Source organism: Eulemur rufifrons, chromosome 17 (genome assembly GCF_041146395.1).
Source record: "Eulemur rufifrons isolate Redbay chromosome 17, OSU_ERuf_1, whole genome shotgun sequence".
Lineage (NCBI taxonomy): Eukaryota > Metazoa > Chordata > Mammalia > Primates > Lemuridae > Eulemur > Eulemur rufifrons.
The window spans coordinates 35,417,106-35,438,327 of NC_090999.1; the positions used below are offsets into that span (position 1 = coordinate 35,417,106).

Consider the following 21,222-nt stretch of genomic DNA (forward strand, 5'->3'; position numbering starts at 1 on the left):
AGATGCAAAAATTCTCAATAAAATATTAGTAAATAAAATCCAACAACATATAAAAAGAATTATAGATCATGATCAAGTAGGATTTATCCCATGTATGCAAGGCTGGTTCAACATTTAAAAAAATCCATCAGTGTAATCCCTCACATCAATAGGCTCACAAAAAAAGATCATAGATACAGAAAAGGCATTTGACAAAATCCATCACCTATTCACAATAAAAATTCTCAGTAAACTGGGAATAGAGAGGACCTGCCTTAACTTGATAAAGAACATATGTAGAAAACCTATAGCTAACCTCATACTAAATGGTAACAAATTAGAAGCTTTCCAACTAAGATTAGGAATGAGGCAAAGATGTTCCCTCTCACCACTTCTTTTCAACATTGTAATCAAAGTCCTAACTAGTGCAATAATACAAGAAAAGGAAATTAAAAGTATACTGATTGGGAAGGAAGAAATAAAACTATTTTTGTTTTCAATGACATGGGTGTCTATACAGAAAATCTGAAAGAACAGACCAAAAAAATCCCTGAAACTAAGAAATGATTATAGCAAGGTTTCAGGATATAAAATTAATTAATATATGAAAGTTGATCATTTTCCTATATACCATCAATGAAAAAGTGGAATTTGAAATTAAAAACACAACACCATTTTATTAGTACCCCCAAAATGAAATACTTAGGTACAAATCTAACAAAATATGTAAAGATATTGTACATATATATGGAAATATACAAAAAACTGACATGAACATGGTTAGGAAAATTTAATATTGTCAGTACTGCCAACTTCATCTATAGATTCAGTGTAATCCCCAATCAAAATACCAGAAAGCTATTTTGTGGATATCAACAAACTGATTCTAAAGTTTACGTGGAGAGGCAAAAGACCCAGAATAGCCAATACAATATTGGAGAAGAGCAAAGTCAGAGGACTGATCTACTTCACTTCAAGACTCAATATAAAGCTATAGTAATTAAATAGACAAAGAATAGACAAACAGATCAATGTAACAGAATAGACAGCCCAGAAATAAACTCACATAAATATAGTCAACTGATCTTTGACAAAAAGTAAAGGCAATACAGTGGAGAAAAGATAGTCATTATAACAAATGGTGCTGGAACAACTGGACAGCTACATGCAAAAATATGAATCTAGACACAGACCTTGCACCCTTCACTGACCCCAAATGGATCACATGAGTCCAAATGGATCACAGACCTAAATGTAAAACAAAATTAGAAAACTTCCCAGAAGATAACAAGAGAAAATCTAGATGACTTTGGGTTTGGCAATGACTTTTTAGGCGAGTTTTAGACACCAGAGGCATGATCCATGAAAGAAAGAATTGATAAGCTGGACTCATTAAAATTAAAAACTTCTGCTCTGTGAAAGACACCGTCAAAAGGATGAAAAGACAAGCCACAAAGTAGAAGAAAATATTTGCAAAAGATATATCTGATAAAGGACTATCATCCAAAATATGCAATGAACTCTTAAAATTCAACAATAAAAAAATAATCTGATTAAAAAATGGGCCAAAGACCTTAACAGATACCTCACCAAAGAAGACATACAGATGGCTACATAAGCCTATGAAAAGATTCTCCACATCATATGTCATCAGAAAAATGCAAATTAAAACAACAGTGAGACACTAGTACAATACCTATTAGAATGGCCCACATCCAGAACACTGACAACACCACATGCTGGCAAGGCTGTGCAACAGCAGAACTCTCATTCATTGCTGGTGGGAATGCAAAATTGTACAGCCACTTTGGAAGACACTTTGGTGGTTTCTCACAAAACTAAACATAGTCTTACCATATGACCCAGCAATCATGCTCCTTGGTATTTACCCAAAGGAGTTGAAAACTTATGTTAAAAAACCTGCACACAGATGTTTATAGCAGCTTTATTCCTAATTGGCAAAACTTGGAAGCAACCAACATGTCCTTCAGTAGGTGAATGGGTAAATAAACTGATACATCCAGACAATGGAATATTGTTCAGCACTGAAAAGAAATGAGCTATAAGCCATGAAAAGACATGGAGGAAAGGTAAATGCATGTTACCAAGTGAAAGAAGCCAATCTGAAAAGGCTACTTACCGTACATTTCCAACCACGTGACATTCTGGAAAAGGCAAAACTATGGCAATAGTAAGAAGATCCGTGGTTGCCAGGGGTTCAAGGAGGATGGGTAGAATAAGGGGAGCATGGAGGACTTTCAGGGCAGTGAAACTACTCTGTGTGATACTATAATGATGGATATGTGCCACTGTATTTAATACTTTGTCCACACCCACAGAATGTACAACGCTAAGAATGAACCCCAATGTCAACTATGGACTTTGGGTGATAATGATGTGTCAATGTAAGTTCACCCATTGTAGCAAATGTACCACTCTGGTTAGGGATGTTGGCAATGGGGGAGGCTATGCATGTGGGGGCAAGGGATATATGTGATGCCTCTGTACTTTCATCTCAAGTTGTTGGGAACCTGAAACTGCTCTAAAAAATAAAGTCTTTAAATCAAACATTTTTCCACAGAGATAACCCAGTAAGCCATTAACCCCATTGGCTTGAGATGGTTAAGTTTATTGGACTGAATTCAATGAACACCTCTCTGGGGACCTAAGATTCCCAAAGTTCTGTTCTGTCTTCTGAGAGACATTTAGATGAATAGGCACACTGCCCTCACACACACAGTCTCGAAGGGAAGACATGGGCACACCACTAATTGTAACACAGTCCTAGAAGTAACACGGAGGGAACAGTTCTGAAAGGGAGCTCAACAGAGAAGGTGGTATCTAGCTGGGCTTTGAGGAATAGGAAAGAATAAGCAGAAATTCTGCAGGTAGAAGGGATGATGCAGGGAGTGCAAGAAGAAAGAAGTATTTCATACAGCTGGAAGAGGACGACCAAGGGGGAGACAGAATTTATCTCTACAATGTATTGGGGGCATTAATAATATTCCAGTTGGTTGGAACAAAGGCTACATGGGCTGGAGAGGAAAGGTCCGGGGGTGGAAAGTGGTTGTTCACAACAGGCAGTACTAGTAGCCTAAGGAGTTTGCGCTTTACAACAAAACGGAACTCAGTGGAAGTTCCTGAGCCAAGGACAAACAGTGACCATAATTGTTTTGGTGTAATAACAGGTATATTGGTACCTGGCTTTGTGATTCATAGAAAGAGCACTATAAGAATAGATTGGAGAAGGGAAGGATTGAAAGTATGAAAATCAGCTACTACAACTGTTCAGGCGAGAGATGGTGCAAGCTTGATCTAAGGAAGTAATGGGAGATGTGTTAAATTGTCTTCATTTGCTCTTACAGGTTACTTCCCATCTTTTTCCATCCTGCCCCCATTTTTCAGCATTGTGTGGACTGCATCCAATGGGCTCCCTAGCCCTGTGGCTTCTTGTTGGGTTTGGCAAGTGAGTAGCACTGACAGGAGGTGGATGTAGGAGGAAAGAGAGATTGGGGTTTTTATCCCTCAGTTCTCTTCCTGCCAGGTCACAGTTTGGTTATTCCACCAAAGGCTACAGTTTCTCTTGGGACATCTATAGCTACAGCTTTTGCTGCATCTTAGTAACCACTCCCTGTTGTGCCTCTTTAGGCCCCTAGGTCCTAATGGCAACCTGCTGTTGCTAGACCTGGGGTTGTGTGACAAATAGCTTCTTTATGAATCTCTCCTCCATTACCCCATCTGAGTGTGCCATTTGTCTCCTGCTGGGCCCTTGACCTGGACAGCAGGGATAGAAAGGAGGGGACAGAGATGCGAGCCCTGAGGAGGTAGGATTGAGAGGTCTTGATAAGCAACTTGCTGTGGTGGGGGACAAGCAAGGAGTGCTCATGGACCACACAGAGGTCTTTTTGGCTTTGGCTACTGGAGGATGGAGATGCAATGGGAGGGAGACCATGGATTCAGTCAGAGCACGCTGAGTTGGAAGTGTCTGTGGGCAACCGTGGGGAGATGCCCACATGTGGATCTAGAGTTCAAGAGAGAGAGGTCAGAACTGGAGTTATTGATATGAGAATCTTCTGAATCATATATGGTAGCTGAGGCTACAGAAACCAATGAGCTCTTTGAGGAAGAGAGAGCGAAAAAAGGATTGAAGACTAAACTTCTGCAGTGTTGAGAAGTGAAAGAGTGCTGAGGCAGAGAGATACCTGCGTAGATTCCAGATAAGCTGGTGTCATCACAGATAGGCAAGAACATGCCCCTAGGGCCTGGGATGCCATCTAGGGAGATTGTGATGGAGACAGGGCCTCTGCTTAGTGTTACCCCAGATGTAGCCAAGCAGTGGGGTCTCCTGAGCAGACAGGGGAGGGTGAAAGAGGGCAATGGGCCCAGTGGAGGAGACCACCAGCTACCACGGGACCTGAGAAATGGAAGTGGAAGTCCAACTTAGTTTATGATCTGATATTTTGAGTCTTTATTGCTTTGGTTACTTTGGTCAAAAACAAAGGCCTTATTATTTCAAAGTACGATAGCTTTAAATGTGATCTCATTATACGGTCCAAGAGAAAAGCAGGAAGTTCAGTAAAATGAATAAATGACAATGGGAAATAGACTCATTCATATGGAAAAACTCTAAAAGGAGCACAATGCTGGTGCTGTGTTATAAATGAACAAGAAGGCTAAAGAGGGCAAGTGTAATAATGATTTCAACTGACATTTGGAGTTACCCGCAGTCTTTGCAGTGTAAATGGCAGAATACACCACTTCTGAATTTTACTGCTAACCACAGAGAAGGGAGAGGGTGCACAGTTCCCCCAAAGCTGGGATTCTTAACCTTTTCCGAGTAGTCACTGATCCTCACTGAGGAACTGAAGAAAAATTTTCTTTTCTCAGGAAAATGAATGCAAACATGCTCACACAGCAAGCACACATACGATGTTGCATACAATTGTAGGGGTTTTGGAAGGGACCTGTCTTGTTAATCCTTTTACCTCCAACGCAAGACACATAGTAGATGCTCAAGAAATATTTATTAAGCGATTGAGTAAATAAATGAGGGAAGTGTTATGATTACACAATCACAGTCAAAATGCAAACATCTTCAGGAGGAGTAGGTAAGGTATTAGCACCTAATAATATGAATTCATTTATCCTAGTGATTCTCAACCCTAGCTGTACATTATAATCTCCTGGGGAAAGGAGGTAGCTTTTAAAAATATTAATGCCTTGTCTCCACCCCAGAACAACCTAATGAGAATGTAACAGTTGGGGCCTGGGCAACAGTACTATTTAAAAGCTCTTAGATCATTCTGTTGTGCAGGCAGGCCTGAAGTCAATGTAGTGGCTTAAAAGCTATATCATTTAGCAGAAAGAAAGAATACGAAAACATGGGTATGATAACTAAGTTTTCAGGTAGGAAATCAGGCACATAATAAAAATGATCATCTCTTCCAATTACACAGTACATTACACAGCACTGTCAGATGCATGGGCTCAGCCATACCCCAAAGATACACTTATCCGTTAAGCCAAGCAGGTGTTGGTGACTTGTCTCAGATCAAACCCAGGTCTATCAATGCAAACTCAGATCTTCTGAGCTGAGTATGTTGCTCTCATGATTTTGCCAAACTGCCTCTTAGAGGTTATCCTGAGTTACAACAGGGGTTCCCCCTCCCCCCAACTCAGGAGGTCTGGAGCCGAGTCTGGGAATTTGTCATTTCACAAGCACTGCTGGTGATGCCATTGCAAGGCCAGGTCTAGGGCAGCAGCTCTAAGTTGGGGCTGGGGTACAGGACAGGGGAGCAGAGGAGGCATGTCAGTCAGAATCGCCTAGGGAGGTTTTTCAAAGTGCACGTACATCCCGATCTAAGGAATCACCACTCAGGGGTGTTGAGGGTGAATATACAGAAAGTACAGATTCTGAGGCCACATTCACCTCAGCTGAGAACCAACAATGGATGAGTCTTAGCAGCCCAGCCAGGTTCCTCCCAGGCCACTGCTGCAGGGTGACCCGTGGCCAACTAGAGGCCGGCCCCTGGGGGACGGGGACGGGGCCCTGGGCAGAGGCTGGCAGTGAGGGGGCAGGGCGGGTAATTAGGTTCTGAAAGTATGCAGGAGAGTGCTAAGGGCAGGTGGAAGTGACAAAAACAAGCTTTGCTCACTTCACAGTTTTGTCCAGGGCTGGCCCTGGTGCAGAGTAACGGAAGCCGAAGTTGGAGGGAAAAAAAACAGCGCAGTTTCCAGATCACTTCTGTTTTCCCCTTACATCAGGCACATGTGTCAACCCTGAAAGTCCCAGGTGCCCACCTCTGCTGTGCTTGGCACATGGAAACGCTGAGTGAAACCATGGTCAGGGCAGCAGAAACTACTCTCGTAGGGTCATGACAGCAGCTACGAAAGGTGCCCTTACGGGCCGACAGAAATCAACCATGGGGGTGTCTGTGCTTAGGCATCAAAGACAGACTGGGCCAGCGAGTTTGTGGAAGGATGCACAGCTCTGCTCTCCTCTAAGGAGAGAATAGATAACTTTCAGTTAATCATTCCCCTGGAAAATAGAAAGCACTTCTGCACATGTCAGCTATTAGCATTCTTTCACCATATTCTCTGTCTTACCCTCTTTGAGCAATAATTTTCATGGGCCTGTTCTGATTGCTGTGGTTGTGTACACTGACACAGACTCCCTGTGTGATAGTGACGTGGGACCATGAGCCACTATGTTCACTGCTCAGCGCAGAATTCAGGACTACCTGGAATGAATGGGCTGGGAGGGTTTGGAAGGAAGAAGAGAAAGTCATGGTTCAAAGACTTTGAAGGGATTGTCCTGTTAATTCTCTGAAAGTTTACCCTGGGACACAGTAAGCCAGTAGCAAACATCAAGATGGAGAGAAAAAAGAGAGAGGGGTGTGTGTGTATGTGTGTGTGTGTGTGTGTGTGTGCGTGTGTGTGTGTGTGTGTGTGTGTTTGACAGCCAAGGCAGGCTCTGTTTGATATTCTATAACTACTTTGTCCCACATCTTCTCAACAAGTGATACAACCCAAACCTCCATATTTCATGTTTGACATACTCAGAAAATCGTTAGCACTGCTTTCCACCATTGAAACTTGAGACCAGTCCACTGGCCAATTTCTCACCTGGACCGCCCAGTGGAGAGCCGTTTTGAAGTCTTTATCCACAAGGGTGGGGTCTGCTCCCTTCTTCAACAGCACTTGGGCGTGTTGAGGCTGGTTGTGGAAAGCTGCCCAGTGGAGCGGTGTCATTCCCTGCGAAAGCACAATCAGAGGGGCAGACATGAGTTCAGGCCATCAGGAAGAAAACTTAAGCTCAGGCTTTCTCCCAGGGCCTGGAGGCCATCCCCAGAAAACTTGGTTGCTGCCTGTGAGTTCATTCATTTGTTAATCCATCCATTCAACAGATATTTATTGAGCTTCTGCTTTGGGCCAGGCAAACAAGTGCTGAGGATACAAAAGTGAATAAGATAAACAACATCCTTACCCTCATGAAAATTGCACTTTGGCAAAGGAAGACACAATAGATGCACGTAAAAAAGCCAAACAATTTTCCAGATTGATAAACGCTATGAAGAATGCACACAGGATGCTGTGAGAGAGAGTAACCAAGCGGGTAGACTCTGTTCTCAATAGGCATCTGTGACAAGAACTGGGGGAAGAGGCCAGCCAGCACCAAGCCACAGAGGCAGAGAGCAGGTTCAAGGCGTCACACTAGAATGCAATCCCCACCACCAGGGCAAGGACGTTGTCTGTCTTACTGCTGCTATCTCCAGTGCCTGGGACAGAGGCTGGAGAAACAGCTGTCGAGTAAATGAATGAAAGAGGTAGGAGAGTAGAGTGACGTGAACCGCGATTAGAGAGGGAGGCAGGGGCTGATGCTGGGAGGGTGGGATGGCTGATACCATCCCTGTATGAGGCATTTGCATTTTATTCTAAATTCAATGGAAAGAGAGTGAAGCATTTTAAGCAGGTGATGGCATGATCAGATGTACACTGTTGAGAAGAAATCACTCCGGAGCAGCTTGGCGAACAGAGCTGGAGGATTCAATCTGGTGAATCTCAGCTTCTTTCAGAGTTTAAGGTCATACGGTTTAGGTATAATCTAACAGTAAATGACCTTATGCTGAGAAATGGTAGCCAAAAAGAACCAGTGTTATTTGGGAGCATACACTATGAAAAGACTGTCTCTCTTCTCCTTGCCCACTCATCTCAATTACATGAGCTGTACCTAGAATGAACTGAGATTAAGATGCCTGGTAAAGGGGGCAATGGGTGTGGGCAGCTTTGAAGCTTCTCTTAAGTCATCTCTGCAGCTAACATAAGGACAGGAGACACCACCTTGGCCTTCTCTGCTCCTTCCAGGATGAGCTGAGTGGAGGAGATGGGGCTCAGCCTAGTCAGGAGCACGGTAATAATAGCCAATAGCTAATATTTATTGATCCTGAGACCCCCATGAGTTCTTACATCTATTATCTCACTTAATCCTCCAAACCACCTTCTAGAGAAAGTGTTGTGGTGAAGTCTATTGCATGTTGACCAAACTCTGATTCCTCCAGGACACACAGACTTAGTCCCCAGCCTCCCTGCAGACAGTTGCAGCCACAAGACCACTGGAATGTGGACAGAAGGGATAGAAACCCCATCCAGGCCTGGCCTAGAAAACAAAGCCATGTGGTCCTCCACACCTTCTCTCTTTCCTCATGTGACAACTGAATGCAGAGGAGGACAAGGCTCTAGAAGATGCTGGAACCATATGATTGAAAAGCTTGGGTCCTTGATTGATGTGAGAGAACAGGGCCACCGGGCCAGCCAGCATTGGATGCAAGAAATAAGCCTTTATTGTGTCAGGCCACTGAGATTTTTTTTTTTTTTTTCTTTTTTAAGAGATGGGGCCTCACTGTGCTCAGGCTGGTGTCGAGCCCCTGAGCTGCAGCTATCCGCCCGCCTCGGCCTCCCAGAAAGCTAGGATCACAGGCATGAGCCGCCGTGCCTGGCTGAGATTTTGAGTTGTTTGCTATGCTGTGTAGCCAGCTCTGGCAGGTGCAATTGTCTTTCTCATGTTATAGAAGAGGAAGCTGAGCTCTAGAGGACTTCCCGAGTCTTTGAGTACAGAACTGAATCTAGGGTTTGAGGTTTGTGGGGCACTGGGATTAGAATGTTAAATCCCCTCAACCAGTTCCATATTTTAAATCCTTAAATTATGGTCTGCTTTCAAGTTCCAAGTGTCATTTAACAGTGAGCCTTCAGAGATACTCTTGAGGATATTTCAAGAAATTGGTTCCACATGGAAAAAAATGCTCATCCAAAGGCAGTGGAACTTAGTATTCTAATAGCTGAATATTTACTTGGAATTCAGAATATCTCAGTGCATTTTAATGAATCCTCTTCATTTTTAATTGGACTCACTGGGATTAGAAATCTGAACACAAGAAGCCAGGCGTGGTGGCTCATGCTTGTAGTCCTAGCTACTCAGGAGGCTCAGGTGGGAGGCTTGCTTGAGCTCAGGAGTTCGAGGTTGAAGTAAGCTCTGATCATGGCACTGCACTCCAGCCTGGGCAACAGAGTGAGACCCTGTCTCTAAAAGAAAAATAAAATCTGAAGAGAAGGAAATGAGTTTCTTTTTATTTACATGTATCACTCCTTTCCTAGTTCTTAGTTCCATTTGCTTTAGAGTCATGTTGGCATCACGAAGTGCCAACAGTATTCAGGGGTAAAGATGGTGAGTCAATTTTCAAGTCACTGGAGTGTAAGACTCATGGGGGCAGAGCCCTTATCTCCCGTCTGGATCCCTAGAGCCTAGCACAGTGCCAGGCACCTTGTAGATGCTGAGTAAATACTTAATAAATCAATGAGTGACTTCTCACTGTTCTTGATTGAACGTTTTGCTTTTTAAAAATTTGGCTTTTTAAAAATCATACATCTAAGAAGGAAAGGCAGAACATGACTTCTCCCTTATAAAAAATGAACTTGTTTGATACGATCATTGTGACCAACTCATCAGTTGCAACTTGTCAGAATTTTTGATGAGTGCTCCAAACCATCCTGTCCTTTGTATGACTGTACTGTCAAAGGTGAGGTAGATGGCAAGACTATGCAGAGATGGGATTTAGTGACAGGAGAATTCAGTGTGAAAATGTGGTTGTGAATTAAACTGTGGTTATGGGCCGTTAATCTTTGTCTCCTAAACACAGTTGCTAGGCTTTAAGAGTTATTCTCTTAAAACAACAATAAAAGCCCCACAAAATTCAACTCTTGAATATTTTGGTAAACGAATGGGGTGGGAGGAACATTATCATTTTTCATATACCTACTTGGTGCCAAGAGCTTTCTATATGTTATCTCATTGGATCTGTACAATGATCCCTAGGGGGAGGTATTTTTAGGCTCATTTTATAGGTGAGGAAACTGAAACACAAACAGGTTAAGTAAATGTCTAAGGTCATTGACCCGAGTATGTTGTACAGCTGGGATTCAAATCCAGGTTTCTCTGACTCTGGAGAAAAAAATGCTCTTTTCACACATTATGCTGGTAAACTTTCACTCTGGAAATGAGCTCAGATGCTGAAAAATTCTTTTCTTTGTGATTTTAGCTGGATTCAAGGTCGTCTTACTTTTTAAAACAGTGGTTCCCACTAGGGTAAGAGCTGCCACTCTACATTATTTGTTTCCTTTGGTATTGCCTCTAGGCTCCTCCTAAAAGTGCAGCTGGAAAATATTATTTTTGTAAGATAAAAAATATATATTATATTCATTCTCCCTCCCAGTCCACTCCCACCCTGAAATTTTGGCATACCCTTAGAAATAACTGGCAATCCTCTGAATGGCCCCAAATTAAGACTTGAATTACTTTGTTACTTCTCTAAATACTTTCATAATACAAATGGGTTCCAAACATTCAGTCAAGTTAAAAGAAATTTCCTGTTGCTTTTTTTTTTTTTTCAGTTGGGCTAATGAGAAATAAAAATAAATCTTCTTAGAGTTAATAATATGAAAACCAAAACTTTCAAAATCAGCTCAAGGGCAGTGGTTGGTATTGCACAACACTTCTTTTTTAGGAACATTTTCCTACAACTGCTTCCTTCTCCTTTCTTCAGCTTCTGTTGAGCCTGTAGTTGTAGTTGTGTTATGTTAAGATTCTGGTAATCATTTAAGGGGCAGACTCCAGGCTTGGCAATTGGCGTCTACACTGAGCAGTGACAGAAATCACGTTTAAGCTGTGCTGCACAGAAAGGCAGATGCTGCGGCATATTCACGTGGTATGCCCGCTGCGTTGAGCACACAGTGAGTGTTCCAGAAACGCTTAATGGGAGAATTCATTAGTGAATTGCAGGTTATTCAAGATCTCTTGGACTCATGGGGAGTATAAAATCAGAGTCTGTTGGATGCAAGACAGCCATCTGTTTCGAAACTGTGAAGACCTTTCCTACCAGCTATTCTCTGCAGTTTCATTCAGGAATCAGTTGAGCCTTTGAGGCATCTAGGAGTTGAAAATCTAGGAGTTACTAGCATTCAAATTGCGACAACCTACAGAATGGGAAAAAATTTTTGCATACTACACATCAGATAAAGGACTGATAACAAGAATCTATTTAGAACTCAGGAAAATCAGCAAGAAAAAATCAAGCAACCCTATCAAAAAGTGGGCAAAGGACATGAATAGAAATTTTTCAAAAGAAGATATAAAAATGGCTAACAAACATATGAAAAAGTGTTCAACATCTCTAATCATCAGGGAAATGCAAATCAAAACCACAATGAGATATCACTTAACCCCAATGAGAATGGCCTTTATCAAAAAAACCCAAAACAACACATGTTGGCGTGGGTGTGGAGAGACAGGAACACTCATACACTGCTGGTGGGACTGCAAACTAGTGCAACCTCTGTGGAAAGCATTATGGAGGTATCTTAAACAGATTCAAGTAGACCTGCCATTTGACCCAGCAATCCCATTACTGGGCATATACCCAAAGGAAAAAAGGTCATTCTGTAACAAAGGCACGTGTACCCAAATGTTTATAGCAGCACAATTCACAATAGCAAAGATGTGGAAACAACCCAAATGCCCATCAATACATGATTGGATTAGTAAACTGTGGTATATGTATACCATGGAATATTACTCAGCTATAAGGAATGATGAAGATACGACATCTCTATGGTTCTCCTGGAGAGAGTTGGAACCCATTATATTAAGTGAAGTATCCCAAGAATGGAAAAACAAGCATCACATGTACTCACCAGAAAATTGGTTTCCCTGATCATCACCTAAATACAAATCTGGGAATGACACCAATTGGACATCAGACTGAGGTGGGGGGTGGGGGAGGGGATGGGGGTATGCCTACACAATGAGTGCATTGCGCACCGTTTGGGGAGTGGTTACACTTGAAGGTGCTGACTCGGGAAAGGCGGGGTGGGGAAAAAAATATGAAACTATTGTTTTTAACTTGCACTGTTCACTTAATAATTTATCATGAATATTTCCCATATTATTTCATATCATTGTACAAGAAATAATGTATACATTATGAGGACATACTGTATCTAACAAGGAAAAAAAAAAAAAAAAAAAAAAAAAAAACAAATTGCGACAAACACCCAGATGGCCCTGGTGACAGTAGAATTTTACTCTACCGAAAAACAAAAAGTATTGGTTCAAAAAGTGAAGAGTAGGCCGGGCGCAGTGGCTCACGCCTGTAATCCTAGCACTCTGGGAGGCCGAGGTGGGCGGATCGTTTGAGCTCAGGAGTTCGAGACCAGCCTGAGCAAGAGCGAGACCCCACCTCTACTAAAAAATAGAAAGAAATTATATGGACAGCTAAAAATATATATAGAAAAAATTAGCCGGGCATGGTGGCACATGCCTGTAGTCCCAGCTACTCGGGAGGCTGAGGCAGGAGGATCGCTTGAGCCCAGGAGTTTGAGGTTGCTGTGAGCTAGGCTGACGCCACGGCACTCACTCTAGCCTGGGCAACAGAGTGAGACTCTGTCTCAAAAAAAAAAAAAAAAAAAAGTGAAGAGTAATTCACATTCAGTTAAGAATATAAGCTCTCCGGAATGTTTTGAAGGGAAATGTTAAGTTTCAATTGACTTAGGATCCATTTTTAGATTGCTGATAGGACTGAATGTATGTTCTAACTGTCAGGTGCATAGTAGGGTTGCTTTGGAACGGTGCTCTTGTACAGATGAGTAATTCTGCACCTTGAACCTGTGCCACCACAATTTCAGTTATGGGCTTACAAGTCCTATCAGCTTCTCAGAACTTTGTTCTTTTTTTTTCCCGCCAAAACCACTGTAACTTTTGTGTTTTCTGAACCAGAAATCTGATTTAGTGCTTAGCAGGTTTCATGTTTCAGAACTGTACTTCTAGACTGGCTCTGGCTGGCACTGAAGGTATAGAGAGACAAATGTTGATGTGGCTGGGTGCGTCGTACACACCTTGTTCTTGGTGCATAAGGGGGGACAGGGTTGGAGCAGGTGGCCGAGAGGTTAGCAAAACAATTCTAGATCCTCTGAAGGATCTAGAATTTCACAGAAGTCCAATTTGGCTCTTGGATATTTTGAAATTCCACATACTATTAATAACTCAATTACATATGGCTACCCCCCCCACGAAAGTTATAGAAGGTCTTCCTTAGACAAAAAATTGGAATAAATGATAAACTTTAAAAGTACATCTAGTTTTAAAAACTAGACGGTGTTACAAGTGAAGTAATGAAAGACATTTCTCTCATTTTTATTTGGAAAAAGTCTTATAGATCAGAAAGCTTAGTAAATTAATTAATTGTCTTTGTTTTGGAGTTTCCTAATTCAGATAGATAAACATTGAACATCATAATGGCCAAAAATGATAACTGAAGACCAAAAATAATCTGCAGTTGGATTTTAGAACACTGGGACTGCCTGCTAATAATGCCGTTCTTTAAACTCTCACTTTCTCCCTATAATAATTCCCACAATAATGTGTTTGACATAAAAAAAGAATAAAAGACTTTAGAATGGAGATTTTCATAACTTATATGAGACAAGAAAGACAATAAAATGCAAGAAAAAAACTCCACTAAAATGAACTTAGCTCATGGAAATCTAGGAGCAAATAACAAGAACAAACTTTAATGCTTTAAAGAAAAGCATTTTTAGAATAGAGGCCAAAGTTGTTATATTTATTTTTTAACAAAGCAGAGCATCTACATTCTCTTGCACTAATTGTGAACACTATTATTAGAGCAGGGATGAAGCCTACATGAGACATGGTAGGCACTTAACAAATGTTTTTTAAATGAATAAAATAACTATTTTCTTGTTTCAAGTAGATTACCATGGGAGGCTATATAATTGTTCCACTCATTGCTCAAAATGTTTTTGGGAGTTTTTTTTTAAATTACTGCTAGAGTAAGGGTTCTATCCATGGAGGGAAATAAGGATTTGTATGAGATTGCATCAGAGAAATAATTACATCTTTATTTTCACTAACTTCTAATTGAAATTTGGCATCTTCTTTAATTATGAATATAGGCAACAACCCGAAGTATTGTTAACAGTACCTGTGACTTTGCCACTAGTATAAATTACAGATAACTTTCCTGTCACATTAGTTATTGCAGATATCTCAAAATTTATGTATTATTTACATGTATCACTACTGTAAAATTATAGTAGTTGTCCCATAATGCATTAATTAAAAAGCTTGTATATTACTATTACAAATTTGTTCTTTAAAATATTTTGATAACTGTATTTGATAACTATATTTCAATGTAATCTATTTCTTTTGTAATCTCATATTTTTTATGTAATTTCAGATATTTTTCTAAGAAAGTGTCCATAAGCTTCACTAACACATGAAAGGTGTCTATATCACAAAAATGGGTAAGGACTGCTGCTCTAGAGTCTACAGGACATTTTTTGAAGATTCTAGGTTATATAAAATTTGTATATTTTTTCACATGGACACCTTTAATATCATAAAAATCTTATATTTTGGGGAGTAGAGTTTGGAAATAACAAAGTCACCTGGAGTCAAGTCTGGTAAATAAATTGGGTAGTTAAATTGCATCAACAAAATAAAGGGAGAAAGGGCCATAAAATAAAATAACACAACTTTTTCTTGAATTTAATTCACTCTCTTGCTCTAATTTTTTGAGCCTCAAATTACTAAGCTATTAATAGAGTCTAGGGATACAAAGACGAAAAAGACATGGCTTGCCTCTAAAAATTTATGGGGTTAGGAGTATGAGGGGGAAAAGGAGGTGAGGGCTCCTAAGTCGTGGCAACCCCTATTCCATTTTTTTAAGGTGTTCAGTTTTAGGATAAAAATTCTGGTACACTTAAAATAATTTGCTTTACTATTTTACCTTTTGCTATTAAGTTAAAAGATTTCTAGAGTCAGAGACCGTGTCTTCTGATTTTGCCTTTATAGTGCATAATATCTGCTTATGGTTATATCTTAGGAATGTAGTAAGTGGAATTGGTGCTAAGAATTATGTCCAAAAGTTCACATCTGTTTTTGCAACTTATTTCTCAGAGTACTGTTAAAATTGAAGTTTGGATTGTCAGGCTGCTCACAAAAATCTACTTATATAAGAATGTGTATTTAATATAGAATCAATAATACATTCTAAATACCATGCATGCCAGTGCTTCTCTGGAAAAATACATTCAGAGTTCTAAACCCAGATGCTGATGGCTCACAGCCCCTCTTGGTGGGGTGTGCTTCCTGTCAAAGCTAAAATAAGAAGAGCAGAAGAGGTTAGATTCCAGTTGGGCAGCAACTTCTTAACTCCCTGTAGCTGCAATAGACAAGCCTCTATGTCAGTGATTCCCCTGAGGTCCTGATTTGAAGAACAAAAGGACCAAGGACAATCTGACCCCATCTGGCTTTCCCACAGTGTCAGACTCTGCAGTGTGGATAGCTTCTAAATAAGTCACTTTATAATTAGGCTGTGTGGTTAATGAAACAGGAAAAACAAACAGAACAAAGAGTTCAGAAATGCAACCACATATTTAAAAAATCCTGTAACAAGATAAAAGATACTTAGCATAATGTAATTCAGTTCTCTGGGTTAAGGAAGGCTGCCTTTTTTTTTTTTTTTAGACAGAGTCTCACTCTGTTGCCCGGGCTAGAGTGCCATGGTGTCAGCCTAGCTCACAGCAACCTCAAACTCCTGGGCTCAAGTGATCCTCCTGCTTCAGCCTCCCGAGTAGCTGGGACTACAGGCATGCGCCACCATGCCTGGCTAATTTTATATATATATATTTTTAGTTGTACAGCTAATTTCTTTCTATTTTTAGTAGAGACGGGATCTCGCTCTTGCTCAGGCTGGTCTCAAACTCCTGAGCTCAAACGATCCTCCCGCCTCAGCCTCCCAGAGTGTCAGGATTACAGGCGTGAGCCACCATGCCCAGCCAAAGGCCGCCTTTAAAAAGACATCAAAAGCAAAAGCAGGAACAGACAAGAATGATCATTTTCATTACATTATATTTTTAAAGTTCTGTACAAGACACTATGACCAGTTCTAAAATAAGCAACAGCCTGTGAAAAAATATTTACAACCCAACAAAGGATTAATGTTCAAAATATAAAATAAACTCCTATGAATAGATAAGAAAATGACAAGTAATCCAATAGATCAATGGACAAGGAATATAAACAGGCCAGTCACAAAAGAAGATATAAAAAAGACCACTATCTCTATGAAATGATGCTCAATTTCATTAATCAGGAAAATTTAAATAACAACAAGAAAATCCAGCAACAACTGGAAAAAGAAAACCACTACTTATACAACTGGTGGAGCTATAAATTGATATAGCTATTTTGGGAGAATAATTAGGCAGTGTGTATTAAAAATAAAAATGTACACTACTCAACAATTCTAGAGAAATGCTTGTATAAATTACTCAAGGAGGCTTATACAAAAAACACTCTTTAGATTACTGTGTATGGTGGTGAGAAATTGGAAACAACCTAAATATCCATTCGTGAGAGAATGGCTAATTAAGTGAGGTATTTTCATAGTATGGAACACTATGATGCCATTAAAAGGAATGAGCCAGATCTATATGTATCAAGAGTTCTAAGACACATTCTAAAATTGAAAAAACAAAGTTGCAGAACAACATATAAATGATACATTTTATGTAATACTCCATAGTTCCTGTGAATATATATAAAAGATTAGGAAAGAGACACATCAAAGAGCGATTACCTGGGGGTAAAAGTGGTGGGGTAGAAGTAATTAAGGACTTCTTAGCATTATTTCTAATATTTAAACTTATAAAAAGCAAATGTGTTCATGTATTACTTATATAAGTAAAAACTAATAATACAAAAGAGTTGTTTTCATCTGGGAACGACACCAATCGGGTATCAGACTGAGGTGGGGGGTGGGGGAGGGGATGGGTGTATGCCTACACAATGAGTGCATTGCGCACCGTTTGGGGAATGGTAAGGCTTGAAGGTGCTGACCCGGGAAGGGGGGGTGGGGAAGGGAGGGATATATACCTACACGATGGGTGCAACGCGCACTATCTGGGGAACAGACATGCCTGGAGCTCTGACTTGGGGGGAAAGGCGGTACATGGGCAACGTATGTAACCTGCAATTCTGTATCCCCCATAACAATAAGATGAAATAAAAAAAAAAAATAAAATAAAAAATAAAAAAAAAAAGAGTTGTTTTCAGTCACTAAACTCAGATCAGGATAGCCTCTAGGTGATATTCATCTCCCTGACATAAAATAAGACTACGTTTTGTTTTGCTTGAGCAGTTATGGAATGGCTTCAGAAATTGATTTTTTTTGTTTCTTCTCTCTATCTCTCCATTCCTTGGTTTCAGTTTTCATTGAATATAGCTGTTAATTAAGTTAGATTTCTACTAATTGATTCTTTAATCTTTAAACATTATTGTGATAATTTTGGGACTCCTTCAGTTATTCGTAGAAAATAATTTCATTAAACTAGGGTAGGGCAATGCCTTGCTCTTTCCTCTTGGCAGTAGGAAACCATAATGCTTCTCCGGCACTACCTTATCTTTTCCCTCATTGCTTTTGGCTTCACTCTTTTTGCTTCCTGGAATTTAGCAGGTGTAGGGTATGTGTGTCTGTCTGTTTTACATATACAATGGTGGCTGCATGGTGCTTGGAGCTCAATGAAAAATGATTGAGAGAAGGAGAGAGAGGAGATTGCTTGTTCAAAACACTGAGCAGCCAAACACAGGAACTCCACCAAAGCAATGAATGAAAAAGAAAGCCAGGGCTGTGTTTTTCCAGTTCACAAGTCTCCTTATTTCTCAATGGCAAGAGCTTTGCCCTTGCAAATTTATCCTGATTGGCTCACACTAGCAATGACATACATACACATATATAAAATTTACATTTTATATTTATATGTAATATATCATTAATATATTGTCAAAAGACAAAATTATAGCAGATTTAGTTTTCAAGGTCTTCATTGGCTTTTTTTAAATTCTAAAATTGGGCAACATTTCATTCCATAAAATAGAATACGTCTTTGGGTGATGGTTACCCAAAACTGCATTTGTACACCTTAAAATTATACAAATAAAATTTTAAAAAGGAAAAAAAAAATAGAGTAAGTGTGCCAATGAGCCAGGCAGAGGAGGTTGTTTTGAAGACAGAGAAGGGAAGAATAAAGCAGAAGCAAAGAACCAAAATCAGATTGGTCATTTCAAAGTTACTTTCCTTGAAAGGTGGAAACAGGAAAACAGAACAATAGAGAAATAAACTGATTGGTCAACATCAGGTTTATTTTAGGTTACTTCTTGTTGTAAAGATTAAAAGCAGAGGGAATTTCATTATCATGCTGATTGAAACTGGCTTGTTTGGGAAATTTGGCTATTATCTTTCCCCTGATTTCTCAGAAGGTCAGATAACAACTTAGTTTCAGTTTGGTAACTTGAAACTTAAGGAGAAGTGATCCCATTTTGATTTTTATTCTGGTCTGTCTAGGGTAGGAGCTCAGGCTAAAACAATGGCCTCTTAAATTTTTATTTAACAATACTATATATAATGCACATATTTATAAACGTGTGTTTATATATTAAAAATATATAGTATGAAAAATACAGGCTAGCACTAGCAGTTGGTTTCAGGTGGAGTTCAGACATGCTGTGACAGGGACCCAGGAGGGCTGTGACACTGGGTAGGAAGTGCCCCCGTCGAACCCCCTGCTCTGCTGTCTGCTCTCTGAGCTTAAAACCCGATGGATCCAAATGCTGCTGTAACAGCAGGAGGAATCTTTTCACATAGGTCACTTTGCATGAGGAGGAACAGGGGGCTTTTCCAATAGTTACCCCATATTATCTGTAGGGTGTTACAATTACCACTCATAGAAAGATCTGTGTCTACTTTCATTATCTCCACCAGCTAGGTGCCTCCCAGGGTGGGGAAAAATAGGGAACTAGGCCGTTGTTGGGGTATGTTAGTTCAGCTGAGGGGCACACCAGTTAGAAGTCTCTGAGTGGAACTAGTTTTCGGTTATGAATGACCAAGTGTGCCACCTTTCTAAGTAAGACCCAGTTTGGGGGGCGAGGGCAGGGGTTGGATGTGAAGGAAGTAGTTGGCAACTTGCCTAAAATCTAGAAGTTCACAATCTGCTGACACGAACTGTAGCCACTCGCGCTCCCTGCCTCCACGCCATGGGCAGAGAGTGACCAGAGTGTGCTGCCTCATCTTTGGTTCTCATTTTTAAAGCAGAAGTTTAAAACAGAGCAATCCTCTTTCGTCTGGGGTTTTGCTTTAAACCACTTAAGATGTGGGGAGCGTAAGCAGCCTGTGACCACCAAGCCGGGGAGGTGTCCAAGCTCAGGCCCAGGCTGCAGAGCAGGGGCTTTTTGGTGTGGCCATTAAAGCAGAAGCAGGACTTTAATGCAGCTCAAGACAGATGGGGGTTCCGTCCCAGGAGAAAACTCTTAGCAGGCTTACCCCCACCCCGTTGCCCATGGCAAGCTGGCTTCCTTGAAAACAATGTGGTTGGCATCTTTGTGTGTATGCACTTTTAATGTTATCAGACTTTCTCAGGGAGATGCTCCAAACCAAGCACATATTATTTATTTTAAAATTCCATTAAAAACCAGGCATTTAAATTAGTTTTAAGAAGCTTGTTAAAGAAATCAGTCTGGCTAATAAAAAATAGTTTTAATTTTAAAAGAGCTAAGCAGATATAACGAGCCCCTAAGCTACTCTGGGGCAGGTCAGCTTAGTGTCTGATCCACCCTCCCTCAAGAGTGTGGAACAATATTTTTGGAAGCCTTCTACAATATTATCTTCGTAACATGAAGAAAACAGCAGTTGCGATCATTGGAATTAATAATGTGGCATCTAGAGTAGGTAGCCTGAAATTATTCTCTCTGTCATCTTTTTTTCTTTCTTTTTTTTTTTTTAGAGGCCCAGGCTGGACTTGAACTCCTGGGCTCAAGCAATCCTCCTGCCTTAGCCTCCCAAGTGACTACAGGTGCACACCTCTGCTCCAGGCTCTCTGTCACCTCTCACTCAGAGAGAGCACGTCTGGAGCCATAGCTTGCCATCTAAGTTTCTGGAACTTGACAAGACAGGAGAGAGCAATATTTATTTCTCAATGTCCAGAGGGAAATTACAAAATTTCAGTCGTATGGTAAATGCTTAAGTACTTAATGCAATAAAGTCCTTCCCTATTAAAAGCTACCCACACCCATGGTGGGGATAAATTTCTGAGGATTAATAGTGGAGACAAAGGTTTCCCTTTCAGTGTAGGAACACAAAAATATACTCCACCCCTTCTTTGTGGCTTTATACGAGGGAGCACAGTGGTTCTGGAAAAGCCCTTCCTTCCATGCCCGCATGCAAAATGGCACCTATTGCGTGAGGGGCAGACTCACCTCACTGTCCTGGTGATTGACCTCACTGAGGCTCGACTGTTGCAACAGGATTGTCAGGAGCCTGTAAGGAAAAACAGGAGAAGCGGCTCAAAAGAACAGTCATGGTGCCCTTGGAACCAGTATAAGAACACATAGAAATACGGTCACTTGAAGGCTTCCAAATAAAGGTGAGGGCCCTTCCCAATTCTCTACGGCAAAGATCTGTGGAAAAGAAGCAAGCATGAAAGGTAAGAAGGCATCTGTGAGGAGCACCTTTGTCTGCCTCTGGAGGGGCCAAGGGACATGGAGGCTTATTGTATTCTCCAGGCCTGGATCACCTAGCCATGCCCTTTAAGAACCAAAATCATCTAGTACTTACT

General features: G+C 40.7%; 1 protein-coding gene across 6 annotated transcripts in view; it reads right to left on the reverse strand.

Annotated features, from left to right (window-relative positions):
• Window positions 1-21,222, reverse strand: part of ANKRD55 (ankyrin repeat domain 55) — a 95,578-nt gene that overhangs the window by 32,494 nt on the left and 41,862 nt on the right. For all 6 annotated transcript variants that reach the window (XM_069491936.1, XM_069491938.1, XM_069491937.1 and 3 more), the window contains 2 exons: window positions 20,864-20,924; window positions 7,105-7,233 (listed from right to left, as the gene is read on the reverse strand). In XM_069491936.1, the coding sequence (XP_069348037.1) occupies window positions 7,105-7,233; window positions 20,864-20,924 (190 nt within the window). The remainder of the gene's footprint in view (window positions 1-7,104; window positions 7,234-20,863; window positions 20,925-21,222) is intronic.